We start from the raw sequence: 17500 nt of genomic DNA on the forward strand, positions 1-17500 counted from the left end.
TTGACAGATATCGTCAATTAATGCATTTTGTGCCAAAGCAATGATAATTGATCCACAGTTTAGCCCACATGGACTGATGTTGTGCTCACAGTGTGAAGAGCTTTAAAAAAAGTGACCTAACTATTGAGAAATGTGTTCTAGCGATTGTAAAAAAAAAACTGTAACACACACACACACACACACACACACACACACACACACACACACACACACACACACACACACACACACACACACAGGTTTCCATGTTTTATGGGTTCATTCCATAGGCATAATGGTTTTTCTACTGTACAAACTGTATTTTCTATTCCCTTACTTTAACCCTACATCTAAACGTACACCTTACACAGAACTACAGGCATTTTTAGATTCTCAAAAAACACATTTTAGTATGTTTTTTAAAGCATTAAATGACTGCTGATTGAATGTGAGAAATGTTAAACTCTCAACCATTAAACTCAACAACTGCTTTAACAACTGCAGTAATTGTTCAGTTGTTAATAACTAGTTTCTCATCTTCAGTCGGAAAACACAACAATCCTCTCGAGGTCAAACTGAACTCAACTATAAACTTGTAAAAACTACAAAACTTTAAAAGCTTTTCAAATGTATGGAAATCAGCTTTCCATTGATGTCTGGTTTGTTAGGACAGGACAACATTTGGCTGAGATACAACTATTTGAAAATCTGGAATCTGAGGGTCCAAAAAAATCTAAATATTGAGAAAATCGCCTTTAAAGTTGTCCAAATGAAGTTCTTAGTTAAGTTTTTATATATTTTTGGTAGGAAATTTACAAAATATCTTCATGGAACATGATCTTAATAACCTAATGATTTTTGGCATAAAAGAAAAATAGATAATTTTGACACATAAAATGTATTTCTGGCTATATACAAATATACCCGTGCTACTTAAAACTGGTTTTGTGCTCCAGGGTCACATATTTGGCTTTTATTCATTAACATTCAGACTTAATAACTGGTAAACTCTATATTATGTATTTGATTCTCACACGTTTTTATCTGACAAAGATTGATCTGAGTTTGAATCTCAACCAAATATTCCAAATAATAATATATATGTGTGTGTGTTGCTTGATTTTTTTATATCATCACAAAGCATAAATTCTATCACCATCCAGCTCTAATCTGATAAACGCAACTGTCCCGCTTCATTCTCTTCAGCTCGATTACAGCAGACGGTTTGATGATAATTACAGCAACAAACCAGCAGTGAGATCATGTCTGCTCTGTGAAGACCGACACGTGAGGAACAGAAGCTTCATTGATCACAACGGGACAAATCTAGATGAGAGACGAGACGTTGGTTTAAATCCCTGCAGTGCCGGCCCGTTTGTGATCGGAGCGTGGAAGAACAAGAGGCTTTTCTGTTCCGAGGTGTTTGTGAGCTTCAGCTGAGACCAGAATGGAGGCTTTCATCCTTCACAGAGCATCTCCAGATCCTCTAAACATCAGTAAACTCATCTGCTGTCTTATATAATCCACTCTCATCCACAGACTGACGCTTTCATCACTGAGCGCGTGTTTGAACACAGACGTGTGACTCAGCAGATCACAGGACACACATTAGGCCTTTACTGCATGAGGAACACAGAGTGGAATGAGGAACATGAGTAAACAGAGAAAACACAGAACACAGCTGTAAAGCTTCCTTAACGCTTCCACCTTAGAATAGTTCACCCTAAAAATTAACATTAGCTGAAAATGTGCTCATCCAAAATTAGGATGAGCTTGTTTCTTCATCAGATTAGTAGAAATGTGTCATTCCATCACTGCCTCAGTAATGGATCCTGAGAGTCCAAACAGCTGATAAAAACATCACAATAATCCACACGTAATCCACAGTCCATCAGTTAACATCTGGAGAAGACAAAAGTTGAAACAAATCGTCATTAAGACATTTGAACTAAAATACTAAAAGTCCATAATCAATAATAACGCTCCCTCCAGTGAAAACGTTGTATGGTTTGAATCAGGAGAGAAATCTGCACAGATCAAGCACCGTTTACAAGCCAAAACAGCTCTAAACAAATATGTGGCTGGATTTTGATGTGAGAGAGGTTATTATGGATTATAGGCTCATATTTTAGTTAAAAACATCTTAATGATGGATTTGTTTCAGCTTTTGTCTTCTCAAGATGTTAACTGATGGGAAAAAAAGATGTAAACTTGTAACAAAAAAAAGTAAACTTGTAAAAAAAAAAAAGTAAACTTGTAAAAAAAAAGTCAGATTGTAAACTTGCAAAAAAAAGTCAGATTCCGAGATGTAAACTTGTAAAAAAAAACTGTCAGAATTGCAAGATGTAAACATGTAAAAAAAAAGTCAGATTGCGAGATGTAAACTTGTAAAAAAAAAGTCAGATTGCGAGACGTAAACTTGTAAAAAAAAACTGTCAGAATTGCAAGATGTAAACATGTAAAAAAAAAAGTCAGATTGCGAGATGTAAACTTGTAAAAAAAAGTCAGATTGCGAGATGTAAACTTGTAAAAAAAAACTGTCAGAATTGCAAGATGTAAACATGTAAAAAAAAAAGTCAGATTGCGAGATGTAAACTTGTAAAAAAAAGTCAGATTGCGAGATGTAAACTTGTAAAAAAAGTCAGATTGCGAGATGTAAACTTGTAAAAAAAAACTGTCAGAATTGCAAGATGTAAACATGTAAAAAAAAAAGTCAGATTGCGAGATGTAAACTTGTAAAAAAAAGTCAGATTGCGAGATGTAAACTTGTAAAAAAAAAAAAGTCAGATTGCGAGATGTAAACTTGTAAAAAAAAGTCAGATTGCGAGATGTAAACTTGTAAAAAAAAGTCAGATTGCGAGATGTAAACTTGTAAAAAAAAGTCAGATTGCGAGATGTAAACTTGTAAAAAAAAGTCAGATTGCGAGATGTAAACTTGTAAAAAAAAGTCAGATTGCGAGATGTAAACTTGTAAAAAAAAACTGTCAGAATTGCAAGATGTAAACATGTAAAAAAAGTCAGATTGCGAGATGTAAACTTGTAAAAAAAACCTGTCAGAATTGCAAGATGTAAACATGTAAAAAAAAAGTCAGATTGCAAGATGTAAACATGTAAAAAAAAAGTCAGATTGCAAGATGTAAACATGTAAAAAAAAAAGTCAGATTGCGAGATGTAAACTTGTAAAAAAAAGTCAGATTGCGAGATGTAAACTTGTAAAAAAAAACTGTCAGAATTGCAAGATGTAAACATGTAAAAAAAGTCAGATTGCGAGATGTAAACTTGTAAAAAAAACCTGTCAGAATTGCAAGATGTAAACATGTAAAAAAAAAGTCAGATTGCGAGATGTAAACTTGTAAAAAAAAGTCAGATTGCGAGATGTAAACTTGTAAAAAAAAGTCAGATTGCGAGATGTAAACTTGTAAAAAAAAACTGTCAGAATTGCAAAATGTAAACATGTAAAAAAAAGTCAGATTGTAAACTTGTAAAAAAAAAAACAAGATGTAAACTTGTAACTAAAAAGATGTAAACTTGTAAAAAGAAGTAAATTTGTAAAAAAAAAAAAAAGAAGTAAACTTGTAAAAAGATGTAAACTTGTTTAAAAAAAGTCGGAATTGCGAGATGTAAACTTCTACATCTCACAAAGCACAGTTTACAGTTCAAAACAAATATGTGGCTTTTGTCTTCTCAAGATGTTAGCTGATGGACTGGAGTGGTGTGGATTACTTGTGGATTATTGTGATGTTTTTATCAGCTGTTTGGACTCTCATTCTGACGGCACCCATTCACTGTAGAGGATCCATTGGTGACACAGTGATGGAATCACACATGTCTACAAATCTGATGAACAAACAAACCCATCCTAATTTAGGATGGACTGAGGGTGAGCACATTTAGTCAATTCTGGGGAGGTTTTTATACTCAGGTACAGATACAAGGCAGAAGTACCTGTGTGTGTTACTGCTTTGGGTTTGGGGTTTTTGAGTTTTGAGTCAACAGCAAAAAGAGTTTTTCGCTCTTCCAGATGATTCCAATTACATTTCTACAGGAGCTTCCAAGAAACGTCGTGAGCCCGTAAAACTTTGTGACTCTTCGATTTTGCACGTTGTCTGTCGGTCTGTGAAACGGCGCCTTTAAAACCAACAATCACATGGAAAGATAAACTCACAAACTAAAGCCAGCCACTGAAACACGAGTGCCAGAGACTCATCTGATCACTGAAGGCTGATCTGAGGTCAGAGCGAGGCCGTACCTGTCGACTCCTGCTGGATTCTGGCACACGACCATCGCACTGGAATCTCACGGGGAATGAGAGTGATTTAGGGTTCATCTGCTCTCGCTCTATCATACTGTAAAGCCGTAGATGAACACAGTACAGATCAGGCAGATGTTCACCACAGTCCTGCTGTTTGTGTCCGTCTGACCGGCAGCTAAGAGAGATGTGTTTGTGTTTTATTTAGATAAAATACTTGCATAAGTCATTTTAAATAATATTGCAGTTTTTAGTTGTTAAAGATTATTAAACATGATGAGGATGATGTGCAAACACACATTAGAAATCCGTTATTCAAAGTCTAGTTTGACTTTGAATAATGTTCAATAATAACAATAGAACTTTTAGTATGTTTTTTAATCAGTTTATTGAAAAATGGTTTCAAAAATATTTAATATTTTGTGTTAGTAATCAAAAACACAAATAATCAGATAAGTTGCGACACGGACCATCAGGTTTCAACTGTGAAAATGCTTTATGCAATTAAAGTAAAAAAAATTTTTACATGTTGTTTCTGGATTTTTCGATTTTATTTGATGTTTTTTTTGCATGTTCGTGAACCCGCACTGAAGTCCTGATCTGAATTGAATGATTTGCAAACCGAGCCCTGAACTGAAATTGGGTTTGTGAATCATTTAATTCAGATCAGGACTTCAGTGCATGTTTGCAAATTATTTGATTCAGATCAAAGTTTCAGAGCAGATCTGATTGCTAAATGAATCGCAGACCCGCTCCAAAGCTTTGATCTGAATCAAATAATTCACAAACTATTATTTCTAATCAGGACTTTGAAGAACAGTTTGTGAATCATTCAATTAGCGAAATGAATCATGAACCTGCTCCGGAGCTTTGATCTGAATCAAATAATCTGTGAACCCACACTGAAGTCCCGATCTGAATCAAATGATTCCCGAATCATAATTTCAGTTTGGGGCTTCAGAGCACAGTTTGCGAATCATTTATTTTGTGAAATGAATCATGGACCTGCTCCGAAGCTTTGAGCTAAATCAAATAATTTGCGAACCCGCACCGATATCCTGATCTGAATCAAATGATTAGCGAAACATAATTTCAAATCAGGACTTCAAAGCGAAGTTTGCAAATAATTTAAAATCAAAATCGGAAATGATTCGCAAAAAAATCATTTCAGTTCGGGGCTTCGAAGTATGGTTCGTGAACTGTAAAGCTTTGATCATCTGATTTATTCTTTTTTTTTAAAAAGTGGTAAAAAAAAAAAATTTGGGGTATGCAAGTAAATACTAATGTACTGTTTTCAACTTCAATCTTTTATGAATTCGAGGTGTTACTTGCTGTTTCTTTGTAATTATTTGTGAATAAGTTGTGAAATATTGTAGTTCAAACCGTTTCCCTACAGTTTGTGAATCGCTGGTGTATCAGCGAACGTCAATAAACAACATTAATGAACAGATTCAGAAAGCAAACTATTTAACGTCTGCTAGGAGTCATCAATAATCTATTATATTCTTTAGTGCTGTTTTGTAGTGATTTCATCTGAACACATTCCTGTAGCTCTAGCAGTAGGTCACGGGTTCGATTCCGATACCGAAATCTTCAATGTAAGTAAACGACTTTGGATTTCAGCACGGATGCAGATGTAAGCGAGGAATCGGTCAGTTCCTCTCTGGTGAATGTGGCCTCGCCTCAACAGAACTCAGTCAGCCTTCATTTGGGCTCAAACCGCACACGAGAAACCACACAGAGCGGCCCACGCCGGCCTCCGCTTCATAAGTAATGCCTCTTCTGGAACTAAATTATACCCTGACACCATCAAACATCTGAACGGATGGGCTGAAGAAACGCTGCAGACGTTCCTCAGGATCTCAGTCTGGTATTCCAGCGTAAACATCTAAACACTCCTAAATCAAGAGGCATTTGGTGGAGATGCGCAATGACGCAAGATACTAATCCATCAAAACTGAGAACAAATACCTGCCAATGGGGACAGAAAGTGTTTGAATGAGCTTTGTTTTTCTGGTCTTCTTTTAAGCATAAACTTCATTTGGATGAATTTCTCTGAAAGCGAGCGTCAGAAGAGCGGCGAGACTAAAGCAAACGCAAACAGACGCGACGCAGGACGTGATGGATGGCGAGCGGAGCTGTAAAACAGCCGTTCTTCACTTCATCACTGTAAAACACGCCGCAACCCCCGTGACACGAGCTGAAGAACGAATTACACTGAACGACTTCCTCTGACACGACAGCTGTGGAAACTCCTGAAGATTCCTCTGTAATCCAGATCTATTCCTTACAAGGAGTTCAGCTCCTTCCAGAGAAAAAACACACATTTGTGAGGGGGAGAAGAAAACGAGACCTAAAAAAACCCACAATGTGTGTGTGTGTGTGTGTGTGTGTGTGTGTGTGTGTGTGTGTGTGTGTGTGTGTGTGTGTGTGTGTGTGTGTGTGTGTGTGTGTGTGTGAGTGTGTGTGTGTGTGTGTGTGTGTGTGTGTGTGTGTGTGTGTGTGTGTGTGTGTGTGTGTGTGTGTGTGTGTGTGTGTGTGTGTGAGAGTGTGTGTGTGTGTGTGTGTGTGTGTGTGTGTGTGTGTGTGTGTGTGTGTGTGTGTCTGTGTCTGTGTCTGTGTCTGTGTCTGTGTGTGTGTGTGTGTGTGTGTGTGTGTGTGTGTGTGTGTGTGTGTGTGTCTGTGTCTGTGTGTGTCTGTGTGTGTGTGTGTGTGTGTGTGTGTGTGTGTGTGTGTGTGTGTGTGTGTGTGTCTGTGTCTGTGTCTGTGTCTGTGTGTGTCTGTGTGTGTGTGTCTGTGTGTGTCTGTGTGTGTGTGTGTGTGTGTGTGTGTGTGTGTGTGTGTGTGTGTGTGTGTGTGTGTGTGTGTGAGTGTGTGTGTGTGTGTGTGTGTGTGTGTGTGTGTGTGTGTGTGTGTGTGTACCAGGGCTGTAGGTTTGATTTCTTCATTCTTCAACACACATTTAACTGTTTGATCAAAATGATTGCTAGGGTCAGTTTAGTAGTGTGTGGATACTTGTCATCTCTACTAAATTCTACACCCTTGAAAATCATAACAAGTCATATCTGTCTTTGGAAACTAAAGTTCTCTCCTTAAATATGAAGAGATCAAACAAAAGATTCATGAGTTCATCCAAATTTCACAAAAAGCTTATAGACGTAATTATAATACGTAAAGTCAGACATTGAAGTGAGTTGCTGTTTTTGTCATTCATTCACTTGTTTGACAGATTTATTCACGTTCATCTGATCTCATTTTGGAAGTGACTTTTCTGTTTTAAAGATGTTTTCTTTAGATAGTTTGACTGCTGAAAAAATAATAAAGAAAATATAACTGAATTCATTTGTTTCCTGCTAGCTAAATGTCACATACATTAACAAAAATCTGTCTCCAAACCTCTCTTTTATTTACTTTTATTTAGTTGATCTAGACAAGTACATGGAAACTATGGGATGAAGTTCTGTTCCTAAAGCAGTGAAAACTGCATCTCTATATTCATCCTGTGTGTCCTCTTTAGAGGAAGAAAGCATGGTTACTGTAGTTAAACCAAGCCATGATTTTGCAACACAACCCATGTTTAACCACGTATTTGTCGTAAAACTGTGGTTAAGAACAAATTTTCTTAAGGGGTTTGTATTTGTTTATTCTTTTTTCTTCTTCTTTCTTTTTCTTTGCTTTGTTTTCGTAAATGTACTGCCTTAATGGTTTAATCTGAATTTAATTTGCGAAATGAATTGCGAACCTGCTCAGAAGCTTTGATCTGAATCAAATGATTCGTGAACCATAATTTCATTTCGGGGCTTCGGAGCGCAGTTCGCAAATCATTCAATTCACAAATGAATCGCGGACCTACTCTAAACTTTGATATGAATCAAATGATTCGCAAACACGCACCAACATCCCGATCTGAATCAAATGATTCGCGAACTGTTCGGTACTTCGGAGTGTAGTTCGAGAATCATTCAATTCGAATTGAAATCATTCAACTCACCAAATGAATCGCGGACCTACTCCAAAGCTTTGATATGAATCAAATGATTTGTGAACCATCCGGTACTTCGGAGCGCAGTTCGCAAACGATTCGCAAATTAACCGCGGACCTACTCCGAACCTTTGGTCTATATCAAATGATTCGCGAGCACAACCATAATTTCAGTTCGGGGCTTCGGAGCTCAGCTCGCGAATCATTCAGTTCGCGAAATGAATCGCGGACCTACTCCGAAGCTTTTATATGGATCAAATGATTCACGAACACGCACCAACATCCCGATCTGAATCAAATGATTCGTGAATTATTCTGTACTTCAGAGTGCAGTTCGTGAATCATTCAATTGGCGAAATGAATCGCGGACCTACTCCGAAGCTTTGAAATTAATCGAATGATTCATGAACCATAATTTCAGTTCGGGGCTTCGGATTGCGGTTCACGAATCATTCAATTCACGAAATGAATCATGGACCTACTCCGAAGCTTTGAAATAAATCAAATGATTCACAAAAACGCACCAAAGTCCCGATCTAAATCAAATGATTCATGAATTATTCTGTACTTCATTCAATTCAATTCACGAAATGAATCACGGTCGCTTTGCTCTGAAATGAGTCGTGAACACGCACTGACGTCCCGATCTAGATCAAATGATTCGCAAACATTGATTATGCTTTTTTAAATCATTACAAGAGATGTGGAAATTCTAAATTGAATAGCTTTTTTGATCTGGTGTTTGCTAGTGAATCGCTTGAACTGAATGACCAAAGTCACGAGTTTGAATCAATCGGAGCGGTTCCAGCGTAAATGACTCACTCAAATGATTCAGTTTGTCCGTTCCTCTGCTTTTTGCGTCTTCAGGCATGTTTACACGACACTGTCAGTACTAGTTTTATGACATTAACTGAAATAAGCGAAAAAAAGTTTGATGTTTACCATTATTTCCATTCCAAAGATAACACCCAACTCAAATCTAGGAACATATTGAGGTGAGGTAACCGGTTTACTGCTAACTAGTGAATACATGTCAGGAAACATTGTTCATTATGATGGAGTTTGTAGCTTAATTCACTATATTTGAAATAGAGCTGCAGTTCAGTTGCTGACAGTTCAACAGGAAATCAGCTGAAAGCATCCAGTCATCTCATACCATTCAAGTCAATCTTACATTTATCAGAGTATATTCTAAGAAACTTGTACATGATTGTATTAGTCCATATAGAGTGATAGTCAATGTAAAAGAGCAAATGGGAGAAGCATAAGTGTGCAAGTGTGTACGTGTGTAGAATGTGCGTGGGAGTGTTGTATGAGTTTAGTGTGTGTTTATTGTTAGTGTGTGTGTGTGTGTGTGTGTGTGTGTGTGTGTGTGTGTGTGTGTGTGTGTGTGTGTGTGTGTGTGTGTGTGTGTGTGTGTGTGTGTGTGTGTGTGTGTGTGTGTGTGTGTTTGAGTGAGTGTGGTTTAGAGCGCTCTATCACAGATATGTAATCACATTACATCATGCGCTGAAGGGCCCGGGGCCAAATGAGCTCACATTCACTGACACACATCTGTAAACACGTCTGCAGTGTTTGATTTGGCATTAATGTTCGTTCACTCACAGGAGAAGATCAATGAACACACACTACATCTGGATCTTCAGCTCGCTGACCACAGAAAACCTCAAACCACATCTCATGTTTTCACATTACTTTAACGCATCAAAATCAGTTGATCAATTTCAACGTTTTTATTATATATGAAATTCAACTTCATTTTTTAAGTCGGTTTAATGTAATTTAACAACTTACACGACGATTGCAACAAAGGCAGCAACTGAACTTATGTTTTTAAGTTCAAACTGGTTAAAATACGTTTTTTTGTTGTGATTTAACTATAGTTTAACCAACACACCCAAAGAACAATGTTTTGGATCATTTACTATTTTGTCTTTTATTAATATTTTGAGTTTGCTTTAGTTTTTTAGTTTTTGTAAATTTGTTGTGTTTTTGTCATTTTTATTTCTTGTTTGTTTAGATAATATTTATATATTTAATTCTTATTTCAGTTTTAGTTATTTTAGTACATCAAGTTAAACTAAAAGAAAATGAGAAATGATTTCTTGAAACTATCTGAAGCAAACTTTTGATGTTTTATATTATTTCGGTTCACATTTGCTTTATTGAAAGTAACAAAAATCATGTTTTTGTTTGTTCGATTTTTAGTTTAAAGTTCTCGATAATTTATTTCATTAAAATCTAACTCTATAATCGTCCAGCTATAGTCTGATTTATGAAACTGTCAAACAAAGATTTACTAATAAAGATATTATAAACATTAATGTTATTATTTTCTTTGAAAAAAATGCATTTTGTAAAAACCATCTAAATAATTTTGGCTTGACATTGTCCATCAGCCCTGAAGCCTTTTGCTTTATTTAACTGGTGTTGGAAAGATGAGTCTCTTCATCGGAGGCCAGCGAGTGTGAATGTGTCTGAATCCCGCAGGATATTTTTACTCACACCAGCGTTCGATTCCTTCTTTAAAAAGGCACCGGGCGGCTCTATTTCTGCTTCTGGATATATTATCAGCGCGGCTTATTTTCATCTACTCGGACTTATTTTTAAGAGCCTTGTAAGGCAATGAAAATGGAAACATCATTAGCTAAATATGTCTCTGGCAGGATATATTGGTCTCAGATCTTTGTCCAATCTGGACGGTTGAGTTCGGTTCCTCATTCACGATCTGGGCTGGACTGGAACGTCCCGATCGAACATGATGAGAGACAGACAGAGAGACAGACGTGTTCTGCTGCACATACTCGCGTGTGTATGTAATGTCAGCACGCGGCGGAGAGGAAATGATGTCATGCTGCTACAATGAATCCTGCAACAATAGATCAACACACATCTGAAAACATAAACAAACAATCACTGATGGATCTCGTACGCTTTCTAGAGACGTGTGGAGAAAACCTTTGTTTGCTGACTGAAAAACAGAAACTGTATCGTGATCTGTTTAAACTAGTCACTGTTTAATGAGTCCTGATTCTCTCAATAAACCACTGCAAACACCACAGAGCTGCAGGACACTCACAGATCAGCACCACAATGCAACACACACACACACACACACACACACACACACACACACACACACTCCGCCAAACCAAAAAAGCTAAACACTGATAATATGATCGCTTCAGCCAGAGTCGTGGTGAATTACACAACAGCACATTCACACAGCAATATTCATTCAAACATTAAAAAGGCAAATAAAAAATAAATAAATAATTAAACATACAAAAAAATAAGTAAATGCTAAAAATGTTAAATAGACAATTAAAACTAACTAAAATGTACTACATCATAAAAATGGCACATTTAAATAAATAATTTTAAAATTAAAAGAAGTTAAAACACTTACTAAAAATGAAAGAAATTAAAAGTACTAAGATTCAAAACAGCACATTTAAATACAGAAATAAATAAACCATTTTAAAATAAAAACTACTTAAAACACTTAGACTTAAAATGAATTAAACTGTTAAAATAAACCAAATAAGACCTAACTAAAATTCAAATTCAAATAATAAAAGTGGCACATTTAAAAAGATAATTTGAAAAAAAGAAACAAATTAAAGAACTGCTAAATTTAAAAAGTTACAAATAAGACTAAGTAACATTTATGAAATCATAAAAATTACATATTTAAAAATAAATAAATGAATAAAACACTTAAAGTGAAAAAAAGCTAAATTAAAATAAATCATGATCAATTAAACTAAAAAGTAACAAATCATAAAAATGATACATTTAAATAAATAATTATATATATAAAAAAATAAATGTAAAGCACTTACCACAAAATAATTAAATGATACAAATGTAACCCTGGAGAACAAAACCAGTCTTAAGTAACACAGGTATATATTTGTAGCAATAGCCAACAGTACATTGTATGGGTCAAAATGATCATTTTTTCTTTCATGCCAAAAATCATTAGGATATTAAGATGATCCATAAACATTTGGTAAATTTCCTACCGTAAACATATAAAAACTTCATTTTTCATTAGTAATATGCATTGCGAAGAACTTCATTTGCACAACTTTAAAGGCGATTTTCTCAATTTTTTGATTGTTTTGCCCCCTCAGATTCCAGATTTTCAAATAGTTGTATCTTGGCCAAATATTGTCATACTTCAACAAACTATACATACATTTTTCTCAAATTAAAAAAATGTACCCTTATGACTGATTTTGGGTCCAGGGTCACAAATGTGAAATTAAAATAGTGTTTAAGAAATAACTAAAAATGATTCATCATAAATTATTTTAGTAATCAACATTTAACCCACAATCTCCCGTTTGTCTGTATGATGATACTGATTCAGTCTCTGGACTGGATGACGTTTTCTAGTGCGCATGTCTCATGTGTTCCTATATACCTATATAGCAGAAGTGTTTGCATCAGAACTGAATGATACACTTTAGACTTTGTTCTATATAAATGAAACCCCAGGACACAGAAGCACAGCTCTGACCTCTCTCTCTCCTGCTCCAGCAGGCTGGTGAACTCATCGCTCTTCCTCATGAAGTCGCCGTGGTTCCTCTTCTCGTCCTCCAGCCGGTTGAGCGTCTGTCTGTGAGCTCGTTCCACCAGCAGCAGCTGCTCCAGCATCCGTCTGTAGGTCTCCCGCTGCTTCTCCACCAGCCTGTCCAACTGACACACACACAAACACGCTTAGAACACGCTAAGGGCCGGCGCGGAGCCCGAAGGAGACTCTGGTACCTCGCTCATGGGCTTCTCGTAGATGTCCTCCTGCCAGCTGCCGTTGTTGGCCTGGATGGCGTCTCTCTGCAGCGCTTTCAGGACCTTCGGCGGCGTCACGAAGCCGTATTTGGCCTCCAGCAGAGCCAGATCTATTTTATCGGCTTTGAGGACGGTGATCACCTCGTCTCTGGCCTGCAGCAAACACACGCGTGTCATTAAAACACAGAAACAATCTATGAATTCATTACGGTGAAGGGCTTCTGTGTTTTCATTTAAAACTGGATGAATATTAACCGCCTGGAGCTTTAATTAATTTCCCCTTTATGTATGTTGGTTTAATTTCATCAGGGACTGACTGATGTCTTTTTGTTTTGAACTTTTTGACATTCTGCCTCATATAAGTCAAGAGAGCACAGGTGAAAAGGTGAAATGTAACTATGAATTTGATTACTACTAAGAAAACACTTTTTTTTGTATGAACACTTTTCTGAAATGTTATGTTTATATACGCAATAATATGCCACAACTTGCATTCGTTTCCAGAACATAAATCTGAAGATTGCGTGAAGCCAGGTATAAAATTCTTGTTTGGTTTTGTTGCCATAGTAGAGTTTGATGTTTCTACTGAGGGGATTTTGGATTTCTCTTTTCATCACTCCATAAATCACTGTCAAAGGCAGAAAACATGAATTTCACTGTGTTTTTAGGAATAACATATTATAAACACTCAAGAAAATAATATATCAACAAACCCCTCAGTAAAACCCTCTAGAATATAGAGAGGAATAAAACTGCAAAGTTTGGTGTATGTAAGTGCTGCTGAAGTGGAGAAAAAACTTTAAAGATATGGATTGTGATTGAAATCTACATACGCAAGTGGATAAAACAATAAAATGAACACTTAAGAATGTTATGGAAGCAAAATTGGCCAAAATCTCTAAATTGACCGGTGTGTGAAAAACACAGGTTTTGTCTGTAGTGTCCTGCCTTATTACAGTTTATCTATTCAAGTTTGTAGATTTTAATTCTGATCCAATCCATAAAAGTTTTCTCTCCCACTTCAGCAGTACTTACACACACCAAACTTTACAGTTTTATTCCTGTCTATATTCTGAAGATTTATTATTACTGAGGGGATTTTGGATATCTCTTTTTAACACTGCATAAAATTCGTTTTCATAATGTTTTAGGAATAAAATGCTGTATAAATCAGTGCAAATGATATATGAACAAACCCCTCAGTAAAAACCTTCAGAATATAGAGAGAAATAGAACTGCCAAGTTTGGTGTTTGTAAGTGCTGCTCAAGTGGAAGAAAAACTCTTTAAAGTTATGGATTGAGATTGAAATACAGACCCAAACAAATAGAGTGCTATAAAATACACACTTGAATGTGTATTTTGGATGTTTTCCTTCTACTAGTCTGAAAGAAGGCATGTTATGGAAGTAAAACAGACCAAAATCTCAAAATTAAAAAAAAAATGCATAAAAAATACTGGCTTTGTCTCGTCTTTTGAGTTCATAGATTTTAATTCCAAACCATATATTTAAACTTTTTCTCCTCCACTTCAGCAGCACTTACAAACATCAAACTTTACAGTTTCATTCCTGTCTATATTCCAATGATTTTTACTGAGGGGATTTTGGATTTCTCTTTTTATCACTCCATAAATCTGAAAATAACTCAAAAAGTCAGAATGTTTGAATTTCACTGTGTTTTTAAGAATAACATGTTATAAAAACTCAAGAGAATGATATATCAACAAATCCCTCAGCAAAACCCTCCAGAATATAGAGAGGAATAAAACTGCTAAGTTTGGTGTATGTAAGTGCTGCTCAAGTGGAGGAAAAACTCTTTAAAGATATAGACTGTGATTGAAATCTAAAAATGCAAGTGGATAAAATGCAATACAATAAACACTTAGTTGTATATTTTGGATGTTTCCTTTCCACTAGTCTGAAAGAAAGCATGTCATGGAAGCAAAATAGACCAAAATCTCAAAATTCAGTGCATGAAAAACACTGGTTTTGTCTGTAGTGTCTCGCCTAATTAGTTCAACCATTTGCATCTGTAGATTTCGATTCTAATCCATATGTTTAGGTTCCCCCACTTACATACTTCCAAACTTTATACTTCTATTCCTATCTATATTCTGAAGATTTGTATTCTGAGGGATTTTGCATTTCTCTTTTTATTACTCCATAAATCAGAAAATACCGTCAACAGACAGAAAAAAAAATGTTTTTGCCATGTTTTTAGGAATTAAATGTTATAAAAACTCAAGAGATTTATATATCAACAAATCCCTCAGTAAAAACCTTCAGAATATAGAGAGGAATAAAACTGATAAGTTTGGTGTATGTAAGTGCTGCTGAAGTGGAGGAAAAACTCATTAAAGTTATGAATTGAGATTGAAATACAGACGCAAACAGATAACGTGCAATAAAATACACACTTGAATGTGTGTTTTGGATGTTTCCTGCCATTAGTTTGAAAGATGTTATGGAAGCAAAACAAGCCAAAATCAGTGAAAAACACTGGTTTTGTTTGTAGTGTCTCGCCTTATTACAGTTCATCTATTTGCATCCGTGGATTTCAATTCCAATTTCTTATGTTTAGGTTCCTCCACTTTCATACTTCCAAACTTTACACTTCTATTCCTATCTATATTCTGAAGATTTTTACTGAGAGAATTTTGGATTTCTCTTTTTATCACTCCATAAATCAGAAAATACTGTCAACAGACATAAAAAAATGTTTCTGCCATGACTAAAATGTTAGAAAAACTCAGGAAAATTGTATATCAACAAATGCCTCAGTAAAAACCTTCAGAATATAGATAGGAATAAAACTGCTAAGTATTATAAAATAAAATAAATTAAAAAGTAATAAAACTTTGGTGTATGTAAGTTCTGCAGAAGTGAAGGAGAAAACGTTTTGAAGATATTTAAATCTACACAAGTAAAATGACTTAAGATATTTTATCCTGTTTTCTGGAAAAAAATTATCAAAATTTTGTTAGTTTTTGCTGAAAGCAAGCAAAAATGTCTACCAATGGGGTAAGAAAAATAATCCCAATTTAAGGGCTAAACAAGATTATTTTTCTCACCCCATTGCCAGATTGCTTGCTTTAAGCAAAAACTAACACAATTTAGATTATTTATTCAGAAAACTAAACATAATATCTTAAGTCATTTCACTTGTCAAGTAAATGCATCTTGATTCAATAATTTTAGATTCTTATACTAGAAAACAAGACTACGTTGCAGTGAAAAACAAATGTAGGGCAGGACTTGGTTCTGTGCATCGGTTGTTTATTAGATGTTGAGATGGGGGCGTGGCTCTCATTAGTGTATGCAAATGAGCGTGAGCTTGAGGGGCGGGGTTTAAAAGCACTAAATGATTAGAGAAATCCTGCATACGTCACCAGAGAGAAGATCTATAGCATGCATTTAGAAAATAGATAAGGTGATTGTGATTAAGACACAACCTGCAGTTCTCCTTCCAGCATGCTGAGGAGGAAGAGCAGGTCGTCTCGTGAAAGATCTCGACTCTTGGCCGCCGTTCGCTCTCTCTGCGCTCGCCGCCTGCCCTCCGCCGGGTTCCTCTGGACGGTGTCCGTGTCTTCATGAGCGTGTCTCATCCCGTGACCGTCCTCGAACTCAGACGTCTGTCTCTGCGCTCGTCCTCTGGTCGGAGACAGCTTCGCCTTCACCGTGTCCTCCAGACTGTTACTGCGAGAACGCATGATCGAGCACCTGAGCGGGAAAAACAGAGAGGGTTGTAAAGCGTGCAGAAGTCAAATTAAGTCATATTTACTTTCTGTAGTGCCTCATTCAATCCAGATTATTTCAAAGCAGCTTGACAGTGACAAACAGGAGAGTAACAGCATGAATGCAAACTTTTAAAGCTCCTCTCTTTGTAGACGTCCTCAATTAGAAACATGATTCAGACGTAAGGCACTTTCATTTCTATTGTAAAACAGCATAAAGCATATTTTACGAGTGGAGTTTGTTCTTTATCTTTGTATAAACGCAGCAGAAGTCTGTGAAACCAGTGTGTTTGCACAGCATGTTCAGGCCGATCAGAGCTGATCCATTAATAAAGAAGAGATGTTCTCAGCACACGCACACACTGATGTCATCTCTCTCTCTCACTCACACACACACACACACACACACACAGACACACACACACACACACACACAGACACACACACACACACACACACACACACACACACACACACACACACACACACACACACACACACACACACACACACACACAGGATGAATCAGTCATGATGTCATCTATAAAAGAAAGATAACAGCCGTAGATCTGAATGAACTTGCAGGACTAAACAAGCTCTGTGTTTCAGTCTCGCTTTCCAGTATAGATTTCTGAACATTCTTAAATCAAGACACATTTACTGGAAGATCAAAATTACTTAAGATAAATATATCAAAATGAAGTGAGTTTTTGCTTAAAATAAGAAACAAATATCTTGTGTTTTCCTTTTGAATTAAGTT

General features: G+C 36.2%; 1 protein-coding gene across 1 annotated transcript in view; it reads right to left on the minus strand.

Moving 5' to 3' along the window:
* filip1l (filamin A interacting protein 1-like) overlaps positions 1 to 16725 on the minus strand; it is a 33071-nt gene extending 16346 nt beyond the window's left edge. The window contains exons 1-3 of the mRNA XM_073825599.1: positions 16459 to 16725; positions 12987 to 13160; positions 12739 to 12917 (exon numbers count right to left, since the gene is read on the minus strand). Coding sequence (XP_073681700.1) covers positions 12739 to 12917; positions 12987 to 13160; positions 16459 to 16716 — 611 coding nt within the window. The 5' untranslated portion in view covers positions 16717 to 16725. The remainder of the gene's footprint in view (positions 1 to 12738; positions 12918 to 12986; positions 13161 to 16458) is intronic.
* Positions 16726 to 17500: the final 775 nt, after the last annotated feature.

Source organism: Garra rufa, chromosome 20 (assembly GCF_049309525.1).
Source record: "Garra rufa chromosome 20, GarRuf1.0, whole genome shotgun sequence".
NCBI lineage: Eukaryota > Metazoa > Chordata > Actinopteri > Cypriniformes > Cyprinidae > Garra > Garra rufa.